Genomic DNA, 13,948 nt, shown 5'->3' on the forward strand with positions numbered 1-13,948 from the left:
TAATATAAATCTATATAAATTTTTTAAAATCTATATAAAATTATAAAGTCTATTAAAATCTTTTGAAATTTATCACTAAAAAAAAATATATTAAAATCCTCGAAATCCAAATTGACCAGTAATTCCGGTCTATTGAACGAGTGATAGGACTTGGAACCTCTCCTGAGCCCAAGGAGAGGATCTTCTGACCAAAGGACTTGGGCACCCAACGGCTATAAACCGAATCCTTTTAAAATTATAATAATTATAGCTGTTGAATTTTCATCCAATGCCCAAGTCTTTTGGTTAGGAGGATCCTCACCTTGGGCTCAGGAGAGGATCCAGGTCCCGAGTGATATACCCAATTGTGTCGTCGCTAGCGACAGTACAATAGCACAAAACTCATAGAGAAGCAGAAGCCGGCGCCTACAGACATTAGACTCGTCGTGGAAGAAGCAGGAAACGAGTTTCACATTCCTACAGCGGATATTTAAGATGGAAGGAGGTGGAGGAGGAGGAGGAGGAGGAGGAGGAGAAGACGACATAGTTTGCTTGGACGAATCTTTCTTCATCGATGACAAGTAAGATTAAGGACGCTGTCCCTTTCATTTTTTCTGGGTTTTCTTCTTTTGCTGTTGCTGTTGCTCTTCTTCTGTATAATTTCCGTTCAGAAATCCCAGTGGTGAATGAAATGGTGCAGTTACCAGCTGACCACCTTCATATTTGGATCTCAAGTTATCGAGCTTCTTTGCCTCCACTCTGCTTCTAGTAAGTTTTATTGGCTCCTCTCTCTAAGTGACTCGACAATTTTAAGGTTAAAACTCAAGTTTTTCCTAAAACCAGGAAATTTGTCTTAAAAGAAATCAGGAAATTTCCGAAAACAAAATGTTTTTGAGAGAAAGTACGAAAATCGATTACACGTGCACAACAGTGGCCTTCGATAAAAACCTTGCCGGGATTTCAAAAGGAAAAAGAGCGTCCGGCACCAACATTAAATAGAGTTACTATCCTCTACTAATAAATCATCGATTACAACAGGAGGTTCCTCAAACCATGGAACTTGTTGAAGCAAATTTAGTTATATAAACTTACAATATGAACGAGTTATGTAACTAGTTTACTCTTACATTATAATTCTTGCTTCAGTCCCTTTGCTTTATAAAGTATAAGTAATGATCTTTTTGAATGTATTGGATTTTGAATAACATGGGTAAGTGCCTAATCTGAATGAAGCCATTACTTTAAATTTTGTTTTCAAGTCGACAACGGGGTCACATAGGTTCCTTTGTACATAATGCATTGTTGTAGTTCTAACTATTCTTGGAACAGCCGATTTTGATCTGACAGGGCAATTGGTATGGCCTGGAGCAATGCTGTTGAACGATTACCTTTCAAACAATGCGGTGCTTCTGCAAGGATGCACTGTTTTGGAATTAGGCTCTGGGGTCGGTATGTAGTTTTCAACAATTTCCTTTCTCTCCCTTTGGAATTAGGCTCTTGACTCCATCATTGCATAAGATAGTTGGTATACTAAATATGTATATGTATATGTATATGTATATGTATCTGCACGTAAGCGTGCGCGATATCTGTCTTGGTTCTGTAGCTTCCGTTTTACAATTTACAGGTATTACTGGAATACTGTGCAGCAGGTTCTGCAGCAAAGTTGTATTAACAGACCATAATGATGAAGTTCTCAAGGCAAGGTCATGGTATTAAAATTTAAGGCTATGGCATTTGATGAATCATCTCTAGTCTGCTAGTTTTCTTATTTTACTATTTTATGTTTTTCGTCGCAGATCCTGAAGAAAAATATAGATCTGCATGCATCTTCCGAGAAGTCTAACTTTTGTTCTGGTGAGACAATAATCTCAAAACATATGATGCGTAGTGTACTTGGTTGATAATTCGTTTTGGTTATGTGTATGCAGAATTAGTCGCTGAGAAACTCGAATGGGGAAATTCGGAGCAGATCTGCCACATTTTGCAGACGTATACAAATGGATTTGATTTGATTCTTGGAGCTGACATATATATCCACAATTGTTAATTTTTATCATAGTTAAGCAGCATGACTACATTATTCGCTACATAACTGAGTCAGTGCACCTGCATTTAGAGTCCTTTGGATTACACTGTACATTGATAGAAACCAGTTTAATGCGTTCTTTATTTTCATCTATCGAAAATTGAAAATCATGTTTTTGTACCTTCTGTTTCCACCTTTTATTAAATTGTGATTTTGTTATCTGCTCAATATTTCTTTTGTAGGAAATAAGTAGACATACATTTCATCCTACAATAAAGTTCCTCATCCAGCATATTTTAGAAAAGAAAAAGAATAACCCTTGACAATGCATACGCTTTCAACAATCGAGCATTTGTTTGCTTTTCAACACTGTGGAAAAACTTCTTCAAGCTAGAAGGGATGGGCAATGCAAATTCATACTAGCCTATGTATCCCGAACGAAGACGTAAGCAGCAATTTGTTATTAGTTTGCTTTTTGCTTCACATTTTCTGAAAAGGTCTTTATTGAATGTAATACCAGAGAGTTATATAAGTGCTCCTGTAGTTGGTATTATCATTCATATTCAAAATCTACTCATGTAGATGCCATTATGCATTCATAACTAAAGATTCCTAGGTATTTTATTCTGAAAATTTGTTTGTTAATTTAGGACTGAAAGTTTAAGTCAAATAATATCACTGCTAATTTTAAATTGCCAAAATTTTCAATGGAAACATCATTGTATTCAGTAATGCTGTATGTGTTGAGGAAGTGAGGAGGTGGTGGATCGTCTATTGCTGTGCTGTCTGGTTTAGTGTTTTGCCTAAGTCAGTTGTGGCTCTTGCTGATTGTTCATGCTCTCGAGCATAAATGAAAAAACCTAATAACAAAGCATTTTCTTTGGTATATATACACAGTTTGAACATTTTTCTTTCATCACTTTTCCGGGCGGTTCTTTTCCGCGATTTCAGAAATTGAGGATCCATTTGAAAGACAGTGCAGATAGAAATTGGGGTTTAGATCATAATCCCTTTAAAAGATGACTGATTTGCTATCGGTGCTTATGTCCTATACTGGTTAGAGTGGGAGTAAAAGCTACAGATCTCCACCATATCATCGATGTTTTCTATCTTGCACCAGTTGTTACTCTTTAACAAAATCACCTAGAATTAATATGCTTTGGTGTGGTTCAAGATCATATCATGTGAGGAAGTTTCATCACTGCTGATATCATGACTTTCAATGTGCTTAGAGTTCTATTGTTTATAATTCCCTTCCCTCTCTTATGCAATTGCATTTTTCTGTGCGCAGTATGGATTCGTTGGTCATTAGCGAAGCTTCACGGTGTGGGATGCAGATAAATGAAGTAGTTGGGACTCGTTCTGTTGTTGGAAATCTTGAAGGAGTCATCTTTGAGGTGACCCTTAAAAAACAGCATGAGTAACTACAACGTTCACATTTTATGGGTGACAAATCACGAGAGCTTCACGTGTATTTTCTTCCTTTTCATGTTCAACCAGAAATGGATAATTCATTCTGTATTTTGCCTCGAGAGAAGCTTGCCTATGTTTGGATTATACATTTTCAGTTTCCTTGTAAAGTTTTCGTTTCAAATATATTCTGCCAATGGGGTCGGATGGAAGTAATCTCGTTCGTTGGATGATGATATGTTTCCAAGTATGCTTTGCTTCATTGCTTGTAAGGACAGGTCTAATGTTTGGGGAAATTGCCTGGCTTTGCTAGCAAGAGGAATCTAATGCAAAATATGTTTTATGTTTAGAGCTTATTAGTGTGTGAATATCATTATCTTGTGTCGTAAGATGATTGTCTCGATCCTCTCCTTGGTTCCCGAACGGTTTTCTGTTTGAAAGGCGTCCCCGGGAATCGCTTTAAGCATATTATGGTCCAGTGATCTATTCTTCAATTCTGGCTTGCACCGGTAAACCTCTCCTATTAGACTGTGCGCAGTGTGCAGTGTGGCCGTAAACGGGGCTGTGCGCAGTGTGGCCGTAAACCAAAAATCCCTTGTGAATGCCTCCACAGGCCTCCAATTTTACAATCTATTCAGCCCTGCCACTTCTTCACAAAAGAAGCTACGCCCTTGACGGTGTGACGCCAATAATTGTTGCTACAAGCCCCTTGCAAATTAGTACGGTTAGAGTAATAGCAATGTTACATTACAGTCTATTGATGAAGGTGAATCAAGTCTCATGAGGATCAACAACTAATAGTAGTACACAATAATGTTCTAGACCCAGCTCAGCTGAACTATTACAGGCTTCTATATTAAAATCGGAGCATAGAACTGATGACTCGAGATTAAAGTGCCGTTGATCAACATAATGTTCTTAATCTTTTCATCCCAATCAAGCCTCCGACCAAAGTATAAACCACAAAAGCCCTGCCAGAATTAGTTCCCGAAAACCTTTGTTAGCCATGAAGCCAATAATCCAACTGTCTTTGCAATTATCTGAATCTTTGAAAATCTTCCAAGCTGCTGCATGCTGCACACATCATTCCCCTCTTTCGTTTATAACAAATGTTTCACATTCTTCATAATGGACGGCCAACAGCAACAAAAACAAGGAATGGAGATGAAGTGTGATGCTCGGAGAAGGGCAATCTGCAGGATTTAAGGTATCTCTGGATTGGATGATAAGTCTGACTTTATCCCTTTTCCGTATGCGGCAATGAGTAGTGCATCAGCCCTCCCTAAAATATCAGGAAAATTCACAACATTGAACATCATTTACCATCCTTTCAAAAGAGAAGAGTAAAGAACATTGCAGTAAATCGAACACTAAAATACTTTTTTCTTTTGATCACAGAATTAGATCATATAAGATTCATGTAGATTAAAAGGATCATACACTCGAATAGACTTTGAATATGTTTTTGCAAGGATTAGCACAGGCGTTTATACCACAGAGCACAAGACAGGTGATATGAGCAAACATGTCTTCTACATTACAGCAGCGCAAAGCTAAAGGGACCCTTTGAAAAATGCAGTACAACATTCCTGTATTCCTCGATTAAGTAAAAGTAGACTGGGAGCTTCGCATTTATTTCTTTGGTTCCATCTGTCTTTCTCAACAACAACAACAACAAAGCCTTTTCCCACTAAGTGGGGTCGGCTGAATATATGAATCCTAGAACGCCATTGCGCTCGGTTTTGTGTCATGTCCTCCGTTAGATCCAAGTACTCTAAGTCTTTTCTTAGAGTCTCTTCCAAAGTTTTCCTAGGTCTTTCCTCTACCCCTTCGGCCCTGAACCTCTGTCCCGTAGTCACATCTTCGAACCGGAGCGTCAGTCGTTCTTCTTTGCACATGTCCAAGTCACCGGGGCCGATTTTCTCTCATCTTTCCTACAATTTCGGCTACTCCTACTTTACCTCGGATATCCTCATTCCCAATCTTATCCTTTCTCGTGTGCCCACACATCCCACGAAGCATCCTCATCTCCGCTACACCCATTTTGTGTACGTGTTGATGCTTCACCACCCAACATTCTGTGCCATACAACATCGCTGGCCTTATTGCCGTCCTATAAAATTTTCCCTTGAGCTTCAGTGGCCTACGACGGTCACACAACACGCCGGATGCACTCTTTCCATCCAGCTCGTATTCTATGGTTGAAATCTCCATCTAATTCTCCGTTCTCTTGCAAGATAGATCCTAGGTAGCGAAAACGGTCGCTTTTTGTGATCTTCGCTAGATTGCTCCGGTCATTAGTGTGGATAAGTATATAAATGGATAGAGATAAGAAAGCAAACACAAGATGTACGTGGTTCACCCAGATTGGCTACGTCCACGGAATAGAAGAGTTCTCATTAATTGTGAAGGGTTTACACAAGTACATAGGTTCAAGCTCTCCTTTAGTGAGTACAAGTGAATGATTTAGTACAAATGACATTAGGAAATATTGTGGGAGAATGATCTCGTAATCACGAAACTTCTAAGTATCGGAGTGTGGTGTCGTCTTGACTTGCCTTATCTGTCTCATAGGTAGATGTGGCATCTTCTCTGGAAGTACTCTTCCTCCATCCAGGGGTGGTATCTTTAACTGGTGGAGATGCACAAGGTAATGTATCAATTTCACTTGAACCTTACTTGTAGTTTCAGGCTTGGTCAAGCGCGATACAAACCATGTAGTAGGAGTCCTCCAAGTCGCCGAGCTAGGGGGTTTGCTGAAAGAGGTGACAGACAAGGTAAGCAATCAGAGCTCCGACTGATTGTTCACCTTCTCCCCATCTTGCAGCAGCATGAAGGATAAAGAGAAGAAAAATGAGAAGAGATGATATGAGATACTTTTGCTTTTGAAGAAGTAACTTTCCACAGGCTTATTCTTGAACTGAGCTGGAGGGTTTTCTGGTTTTCTCCAGAGTATAAGGCCGACTGAAGAATTTGAGGGTCAAAACAAGTCCATCAAATCTAGAGTACATTCCACCCTGCTGATATGGGATACTTTTGCTTTTGACAGAGTAATGGATGTATCGGCACGTGTGCTGTTACGCTTGTCTCCACATGCTTCCTTGTATCCTTCGCACTTGCCCTATCTGTTCCTCAAGCAGATGTGGAATCTTCCCTGGAAACATAAGATGTTGAAGATGAGTACTCGAGACCAATGCCAGGTAAGTAATCAGGTAAAGGGTTCCAGGCAGTCAGTTCCTGGCTGGAAGCTTGATTCCAAGTGTTGACTGATTGCTCTCTTTCTCCTTGTCTTGCAGGTAAAAACAAGGCCAAAAGAAAAGACAGGGAAAAAGCATGATATGGGATACTCTTGCTTTTAACCCTGATGATATGAGATATTCTTGCTCTAGTATAGCTTGTTTGCAGAGGTATTATCGGGGGGAAAGAAAGCTGAATATTTCGAAAGGCTTCGTTGGGAGTGCCCTCTCAGATATGATGAAGGGTTGAGCATTTTTGCAGGTCTGCCTGTCCGTTGGGGATGGAGGTCGACATATATAGGAGTCTCCCTAACAACAAGTAGTAATGCTATTCCTTTACCCTGCTTGGTCATAGCACGGTAGTGGGAGCTGCCAGTTTCACATGTTTTAACTCTGTCAGAGCACTTTGAAAAAGTGGTCTGTGGTATCTGGCTCTCGAGATTCGGAGAACGATGCCTCTTCGATTTTTGTGAAAGCAATCATGCTGGGGGTCTGACTCTCGAGATTCGGAGAGCAGTGTCTCTTCGATTTTTGAGGAAGTAATCATGTTGGGAGTCTGGCTCTCGAGATTCGGAGGGCAGTGCCTCTTCGATTTTGGAGCAAGCAATCTTGTTGGGAGTGTTGTCTCGAATGTGAGTAAAGGTTGGGCATGTTTGCTAGTCTACCTTGCCACGAAGCACAAAGGTTGACACACAGGGACTTTCCAATTATCCAGCAATGGTACTGTTCCTTTACCCTCTCTTCGATTTTGAGAAAGTAGTCATGTTGGGAGTCTGGCTCTCGAGATTCGGAGGACGGTGCCTCTTCGATTTTGGAGCAAGCAATCTTGTTGGGAGTGTTTTCTCGAATGTGAGTAAAGGTTGGGCATGTTTGCTAGTCTACCTTGCCACGAAGCACAGAGGTTGACACACAGGGACTTTCCAATTATCCAGGAGTGGTACTGTTCCTTTACCCTTGTGGGTAATAATATGGTAGCTAGACCTTCAAAATTTATGTGTCTAAACTTTGTTAGTGCTGTTTCTTTGCTATTCTTTTACCTTTCTTGGTCAGAGCGATGTAGTGGGAGCTGCAAGCTTCACGTGCTCAACTTTGGCAGAGAACTTTGGCAAAGTTATCTGTGGTACCCATGAGCTATTATTGCGTGTGGGAAGTGGGTGATTGAACAGTAAGATTCATGTGCTTTCTACTTCACCAGAAGTCTTCGACAGAATGCCCATAATTTCTGCAAAGCTGAGTGTGCGTGTGACAGGTAGCAGCCCAGCTTTTGAGAAAGCGAGCGCCTCTTCGATTGATTCGGAGAACGATGCCTCATCGATTTTTGAGAAAGCAATCATGCTGGGGGTCTGGCTCTCGAGATTCGGGGAGCAGTGTCTCTTCGATTTTTGAGAAAGTAATCATGTTGGGAGTCTGGCTCTCGAGATTCGGAGGGCGGTGCCTCTTCGATTTTGGAGCAAGCAATCTTGTTGGGAGTGTTTTCTCGAATGTGAGTAAAGGTTGGGCATGTTTGCTAGTCTACCTTGCCACGAAGCACAGAGGTTGACACACAGGGACTTTCCAATTATCCAGCAATGGTACTGTTCCTTTACCCTCTCTTCGATTTTTAAGAAAGTAGTCATGTTGGGAGTCTGGCTCTCGAGATTCAGAGGACGGTGCCTCTTCGATTTTGGAGCAAGCAATCTTATTGGGAGTGTTTTCTCGAATGTGAGTAAAGGTTGGGCATGTTTGCTAGTCTACCTTGCCACGAAGCACAGAGGTTGACACACAGGGACTTTCCAATTATCCAGCAGTGGTACTGTTCCTTTACCCTTGTGGGTAATAATATGGTAGCTAGACCTTCAAAATTTATGGGTCTAAACTTTGTTAGTGCTGTTTCTTTGCTATTCTTTTACCCTTCTTGGTCAGAGCGATGTAGTGGGAGCTGCAAGCTTCACGTGCTCAACTTTGGCAGAGAACTTTGGCAAAGTTATCTGTGGTACCCATGAGCTATTGTTGCGTGTGGGAAGTGGGTGATTGAACAGTAAGATTCATGTGTTTTCTACCTCCCCAGAAGTCTTTGACAGAATGCCCATAATTTCCGCAAAGCAAAGCTGAGTGTGCGTGTGACAGGTGCTGACAAGGCTGGAAAAGTAGGTGCCTCTTCGATTTCTGAGATCGGCCCTCGTGGTCTCTGGGGAGCCCAGCTTTTGAGAAAGCGAGCGCCTCTTCGATTTCTGAGATCGGCCTTCGTGGTCTTTGAGCAGCCCAACTTTTGAGAAAGTAAACGCCTCTTCGATTTCTGAGATCAACCCTCGTGATCTCTAAGCAGCCCAGCTTTTGAGAAAGCAAACGCCTCTTCGATTTCTGAGCAGGCGCCTCTTCGATTTCTGAAGCTCCGTCGAGTGCAGATTTTTATAGGGGCTGGCAATAAGTTCCAAAGCACACTTGAATCTCCACCAGTAGAAGCTTCATTCTTGCACTTCTAAGATCTTGATTTGTCCGACCTCTTCTCTCTTCAACACCTTTGAAAATGTCTGGCCCCTCCGACCGTCGTTTTGACTTGAACCTTGTTGAAGAGGCAGCCCCGCCTTCTCCAGACAACATATGGCGCCCATCCTTCGTCTCCCCTACTGGTCCTCTTACCGTTGGGGATTCCGTGATGAAGAATGATATGACTGCTGCGGTGGTGGCCAGGAACCTTCTCACTCCCAAAGATAACAGACTACTTTCCAAACGGTCTGATGAGTTAGCTGTTAAGGATTCGCTGGCTCTCAGTGTTCAGTGTGCAGGTTCTGTGTCTAATATGGCCCAACGCCTATTTGCTCGAACCCGCCAAGTTGAATCATTGGCGGCTGAAGTGATGAGTCTCAAACAGGAGATTAAAGGGCTCAAGCATGAGAATAAACAGTTGCACCGGCTCGCACATGACTATGCTACAAACATGAAGAGGAAGCTTGACCAGATGAAGGAAACTGATGGTCAGGTTTTACTTGATCATCAGAGATTTGTGGGTTTGTTCCAAAGGCATTTATTGCCTTCGTCTTCTGGGGCTGTACCGCGTAATGAAGCTCCAAATGATCAACCTCTGATGCCTCCTCCTTCTAGGGTTCTGTCCAGTACTGAGGCTCCAAATGATCCCCCTCCGGTGCCTTCTCTTTCTGGGGCTCTACCGACTGCTGAGACTTCTCCTAAGCAACCTTTGTGAAGGCTCCCTCTTGTGTGTTTATTTTGACTCATGTATATGTACATATTTGTAGCTTATCGAGGATATCAATAAATAAGCTTTTCTTCATTTCAACGTATTGTGTTAAATACACCAAAGCCTTCTTCGCTAAGTTCTTTGAATTTTGTTTTGTTGAAGCTTGTATGTTGAAGCTTTCTGAGTGGAGCATGTAGGTTGGGATAGTGTTCCCTTACTTTCCCGAGTGAGGAAAACTTCTCGGTTGGAGACTTGGAAAATCCAAGTCACTGAGTGGGATCGGCTATATGAATCTTAGAACGCCATTGTGCTCGATCCTGTGTCATGTCCTTCGTTAGATCCAAGTACTCTAAGTCTTTTCTTAGAGTCTCTTCCAAAGTTTTCCTAGGTCTTCCTCTACCCCTTCGGCCCTGAACCTCTGTCCCATAGTCGCATCTTCTAATCGGAGCGTCAGTAGGCCTTCTTTGCACATGTCCAAACCACCGTAACCGATTTTCTCTCATCTTTCCTTCAATTTCGGCTACTCCTACTTTACCCCGGATATCCTCATTCCTAATCTTATCCTTTCTCGTGTGCCCACACATCCAACGAAGCATCCTCATCTCCGCTACACCCATTTTGTGTACGTGTTGATGTTTCACCGCCCAACATTCTGTGCCATACAGCATCGCCGGCCTTATTGCCGTCCTATAAAATTTTCCCTTGAGCTTCAATGGCATACGGCGGTCACACAACACGCCGGATGCACTCTTCCACTTCATCCATCCAGCTTGTATTCTATGGTTGAGATCTCCATCTAATTTTCCGTTCTTTTGCAAGATAGATCCTAGGTAACGAAAACGGTCGCTCTTTGGTATTTCTTGATCTCCGATCCTCACCCCTAACTCGTTTTGGCCTCCATTTGCACTGAACTTGCACTCCATATATTCTGTCTTTGATCGGCTTAGGCGAAGACCTTTAGATTCCAACACTTCTCTCCAAAGGTTAAGCTTTGCATTTACCCCTTCCTGAGTTTCATCTATCAACACTATATCGTCTGCGAAAAGCATACACCAAGGAATATCATCTTGAATATGTCCTGTTAACTCATCCATTACCAACGCAAAAAGGTAAGGACTTAAGGATGAGCCTTGATGTAATCCTACAGTTATGGGAAAGCTTTCGGTTTGTCCTTCATGAGTTCTTACGGCAGTCTTTACTCCTTCATACATATCCTTTATAGCATCTGTCTTTCTCAATCTAGAGAATTTTTTTTTTATCACAAATAATAGAAACAATATATACATCTTATATATACATACATACCGTGATCTTTTTTCCTTTCCAACATGGAACTCAATGATGGAAATAATGCAGACGCAACCCTCCGGCTATCATCCTATCAAGTCAAAACTTAGAATTAATATACCATATTTGTTTTGCTTTACAACATAGAACTCAACAATGAAATTGATGAAATCGCAACTGTCTGGATATCATCCTATCATGTCAATACTTAGCATTTGCAAATTTCAATGGAAAAGTTCTCGCACAGGACATATTCTAAAAAATTAAATTAAGCAATGTCAAATACAAAAAAGTTGTCCTAGTTTTTATTTTATTTTATTTTATTTTTTTGTACTTTATACATTGGAAGGAATCAAACCATTGGCTAGCCTATTGTTTTTATTCAACTAGATTTATGATAAATTCTGAACTTAAACTGCTGTAAATAGCCTGTGAACACGTAAATAGTTGGGACCAACCAACCTTTGTATACATGCTTCCGCTGATTTCAAATTTGTTCTTCCACGAAATAGATGACACTGGAATAACTGAAAACCCCATGGCAACTAAGATCCCAATCCATAGTCCATACCCGAAACCTCCACTCCACCATCCCTTCATCCAGGAAAAAACTATCAGCAAGAACCAAAAGAATTCAAACAGATTTCTGTTTTCTTGTCCCTTTTCATTTGGAAGGCAATCAGTCAAGCAAAATGGAAATGATCACAGTAGTCTAGGACATTCAAGAAAGAACTTTAAGAAAAAGCAATAATGGATAAAAGAATTGGTGAAATTTAAGTTCTTACAACTAAAATAATTGACCGAAAAGCCTAATGATAAATATCTTGAGAAAAACTGGAAAATATGGCAAAATATTCACTTACAGAATCTACTGGAACTGAAAATCAGTTTGTAAAATTTGATGGAAATTTCCTTTAGCATAATCTCACATTTCCTAGGAATATGTAGTAGTAGTTTTGCAAGGATAAGTTGTACCCATCGGTTTAAGTCCCTCCCTCCCTCTGTTGGCCCTACACATGCAAGATGGGATTGCACATGAGGAAGGGCGGTTAACTTGATATGCATTGTTGGTCCATTCCCTGAAGACTTGAGATTTCAAAGTCAATGGTTATCTAACACGGTAGCAGAGCCGGTGTTAAAGACTAACTAGCCTGCTAGTAATCTCTTATGCTAAAATCAAAGATAAGTGCTTTAATGGCTCTGATTCTTTCCAAGTTTTTGTAATACTGGGGATGACAATGATGCAATCATACAGGACGTCAGGATAACTGGTAAGGAATCGGTAGCAGCCTTGAGATCAAAAGAAAATCATTTTTTCTTTCCTATAAGGTACTCCAACAGTTGGGTCTGGTTATAAGTACCATCCATTTTTAACCTTGCCAAAACAGTCATGGCCCAATCATGTATAGGCCGTACCGAGGCCTGATACAAGGGTGAGTCAATAGGGAATAACCTTTTCTATCAATGAATTCCCGAGCAATTCTCATATGCACAATTTACAAAAGAAAACAAAAACAAAAAAGGAACCAGATGTAAAACAATATCAAGGAATACTCTACTCAGAGATAACACACTAACCTGCTTTCCATCTTGTGGAAAGGGGGTCGACTGCTCTACATATGCAACCGTGCCTGAGACATGAAAATGCAATTGAGTATGCCAAAAGGATTGGAGGATAGAGGAAAATAATGAAAGGAATAGGAGAGCATACCAGGGGGAGCATCGAAACTGCCGAGCAACTGAACAATAGACTTTGCATCTAAACGCCTCCGAACTCTTTTACCCACCAGAACTTTTAAATGTGGAGAGTCATATACCTGAGAAATCGAAAAACAAAAAGAGATTGGATAAATTGACAGGGCCAACAAGCAGAGCGGGATTAGCAAGTGAAAATCCATGGCATTGTAACAAGATTTATCAAACTCATGAAAAAATCTCTCAATGTACAAAATAATTTATGTTAAACTGCCAAGAATTTATCCTCGAATCGAAACAAACCGAAACAGAAACAGTTGATACGCAGAATGAGAAACAATAATAACATTAAACTGAATAACTAACTAACTAACTAACTAACTGCTCTTAAAAATTAAGATATTATGAAATCAAAGAGTAGTAGTTGAAGCAGGAGGGCAGTTAAGTTAGTTAGTTAGTTAACCTGAGCAGAAGAAGAAGCAGGGTCATCATCCCCTTTCAAGAGGGCTAAAGCACCAGAAACATCCGGGTCGACCCCAATGACCCAACTGGAATCCGAATTGGTACTGGTCGAATCCAAGGTGTCTGGGTTCTGAGGAAAAGGGCAAGAGAGAGAGGCCAACCAGTTGTGTTTGAGATGAGCAGCGTCGGAGACCTTGGCGGCGGCAGCCCTATCGCCAACCCCTACGGATTTTGTTGAAGCGGAAGCGGAGGAGAAGGGTGTCGTCGAGTGAGAGTAAAGAGAAAAACACCATTTGAGGTTGAATTTGGAAGGGAATGAGAGATAAGGTCTCATCATGAGTTGGTGATGAAGTTGGAGGTTGACAGCTTCCATCAAATTCTAATTTCAAATTTCAAATTCTTACACAATCCACACCACATCACCAATTGGTCCAATTCATTCAAATCATCCTATCAGGTAGAGCTCGGTGTTCTTGCTGTTTTCATGACATATTTAGGGCTGGTTTGGTATTGCTGTGCTTTGAAAAAAAACTGCTGTGAGAATAAGCGGCTGTGAAATAAAACCAGTAGAGTGTTTGGTAAACTTTTTTGTGAAAGTGCTTTTGGAAAAAAAAGCAGGATGATAGTATGTCTTTTCATTAAAGGAGCACTGTAGCTCTGTGTGCTTTGAAAAAA

At 41.0% G+C, this 13,948-nt stretch overlaps 2 protein-coding genes across 3 annotated transcripts; one reads left to right on the forward strand and one right to left on the reverse strand.

Annotated features, from left to right (window-relative positions):
- Positions 1-352: 352 nt before the first annotated feature.
- Positions 353-3,767, forward strand: LOC126588328 (uncharacterized). Of its 2 annotated transcripts, none has more exons than XM_050253400.1 (8): positions 353-560; positions 680-747; positions 1,309-1,428; positions 1,607-1,680; positions 1,779-1,836; positions 1,911-2,012; positions 2,342-2,453; positions 3,300-3,767. In XM_050253400.1, the coding sequence occupies exons 1-8, from the start codon at positions 475-477 to the stop codon at positions 3,430-3,432; spliced, it is 753 nt and encodes a 250-aa protein (XP_050109357.1). In that variant the 5' UTR covers positions 353-474; the 3' UTR covers positions 3,433-3,767. The 2 variants fall into 2 exon arrangements, with proteins under 2 accessions (XP_050109357.1, XP_050109358.1); XM_050253401.1 differs by having other exon boundaries at positions 354-560; positions 651-747.
- Positions 3,768-4,110: 343 nt separating this feature from the next.
- On the reverse strand, positions 4,111-13,733 carry LOC126588327 (Holliday junction resolvase MOC1, chloroplastic). The gene is made up of 6 exons (XM_050253399.1): positions 13,275-13,733; positions 12,828-12,933; positions 12,695-12,747; positions 11,579-11,710; positions 11,135-11,207; positions 4,111-4,700 (listed from the first exon to the last, which is right to left on the reverse strand). Exons 1-6 carry the CDS (start codon positions 13,644-13,646, stop codon positions 4,621-4,623), a joined length of 816 nt encoding a protein of 271 aa, XP_050109356.1. The 5' UTR covers positions 13,647-13,733; the 3' UTR covers positions 4,111-4,620.
- Positions 13,734-13,948: the final 215 nt, after the last annotated feature.

This window comes from Malus sylvestris, chromosome 11 (assembly GCF_916048215.2).
Source record: "Malus sylvestris chromosome 11, drMalSylv7.2, whole genome shotgun sequence".
Classification (NCBI taxonomy): domain Eukaryota; kingdom Viridiplantae; phylum Streptophyta; class Magnoliopsida; order Rosales; family Rosaceae; genus Malus; species Malus sylvestris.

Excerpts from the sequence above, each read along its gene's own strand:
- LOC126588328 (XM_050253400.1), top strand. The coding sequence starts at position 475 with ATGGAAGGAGGTGGAGGAGGAGGAGGAGGAGGAGGAGGAGAAGACGAC. Across the intron at positions 1,681-1,778 it reads ATAATGATGAAGTTCTCAAG|ATCCTGAAGAAAAATATAGA; the intron begins GCAAGGTCATGG and ends TTTTCGTCGCAG. Across the intron at positions 2,013-2,341 it reads GATTCTTGGAGCTGACATAT|GCTTTCAACAATCGAGCATT; the intron begins ATATCCACAATT and ends GACAATGCATAC.
- LOC126588327 (XM_050253399.1), bottom strand. The coding sequence starts at position 13,646 with ATGGAAGCTGTCAACCTCCAACTTCATCACCAACTCATGATGAGACCT. Across the intron at positions 12,934-13,274 it reads CTGCTTCTTCTTCTGCTCAG|GTATATGACTCTCCACATTT; the intron begins GTTAACTAACTA and ends TCGATTTCTCAG. Across the intron at positions 11,711-12,694 it reads TTCCACAAGATGGAAAGCAG|GGATGGTGGAGTGGAGGTTT; the intron begins GTTAGTGTGTTA and ends TCCTGGATGAAG.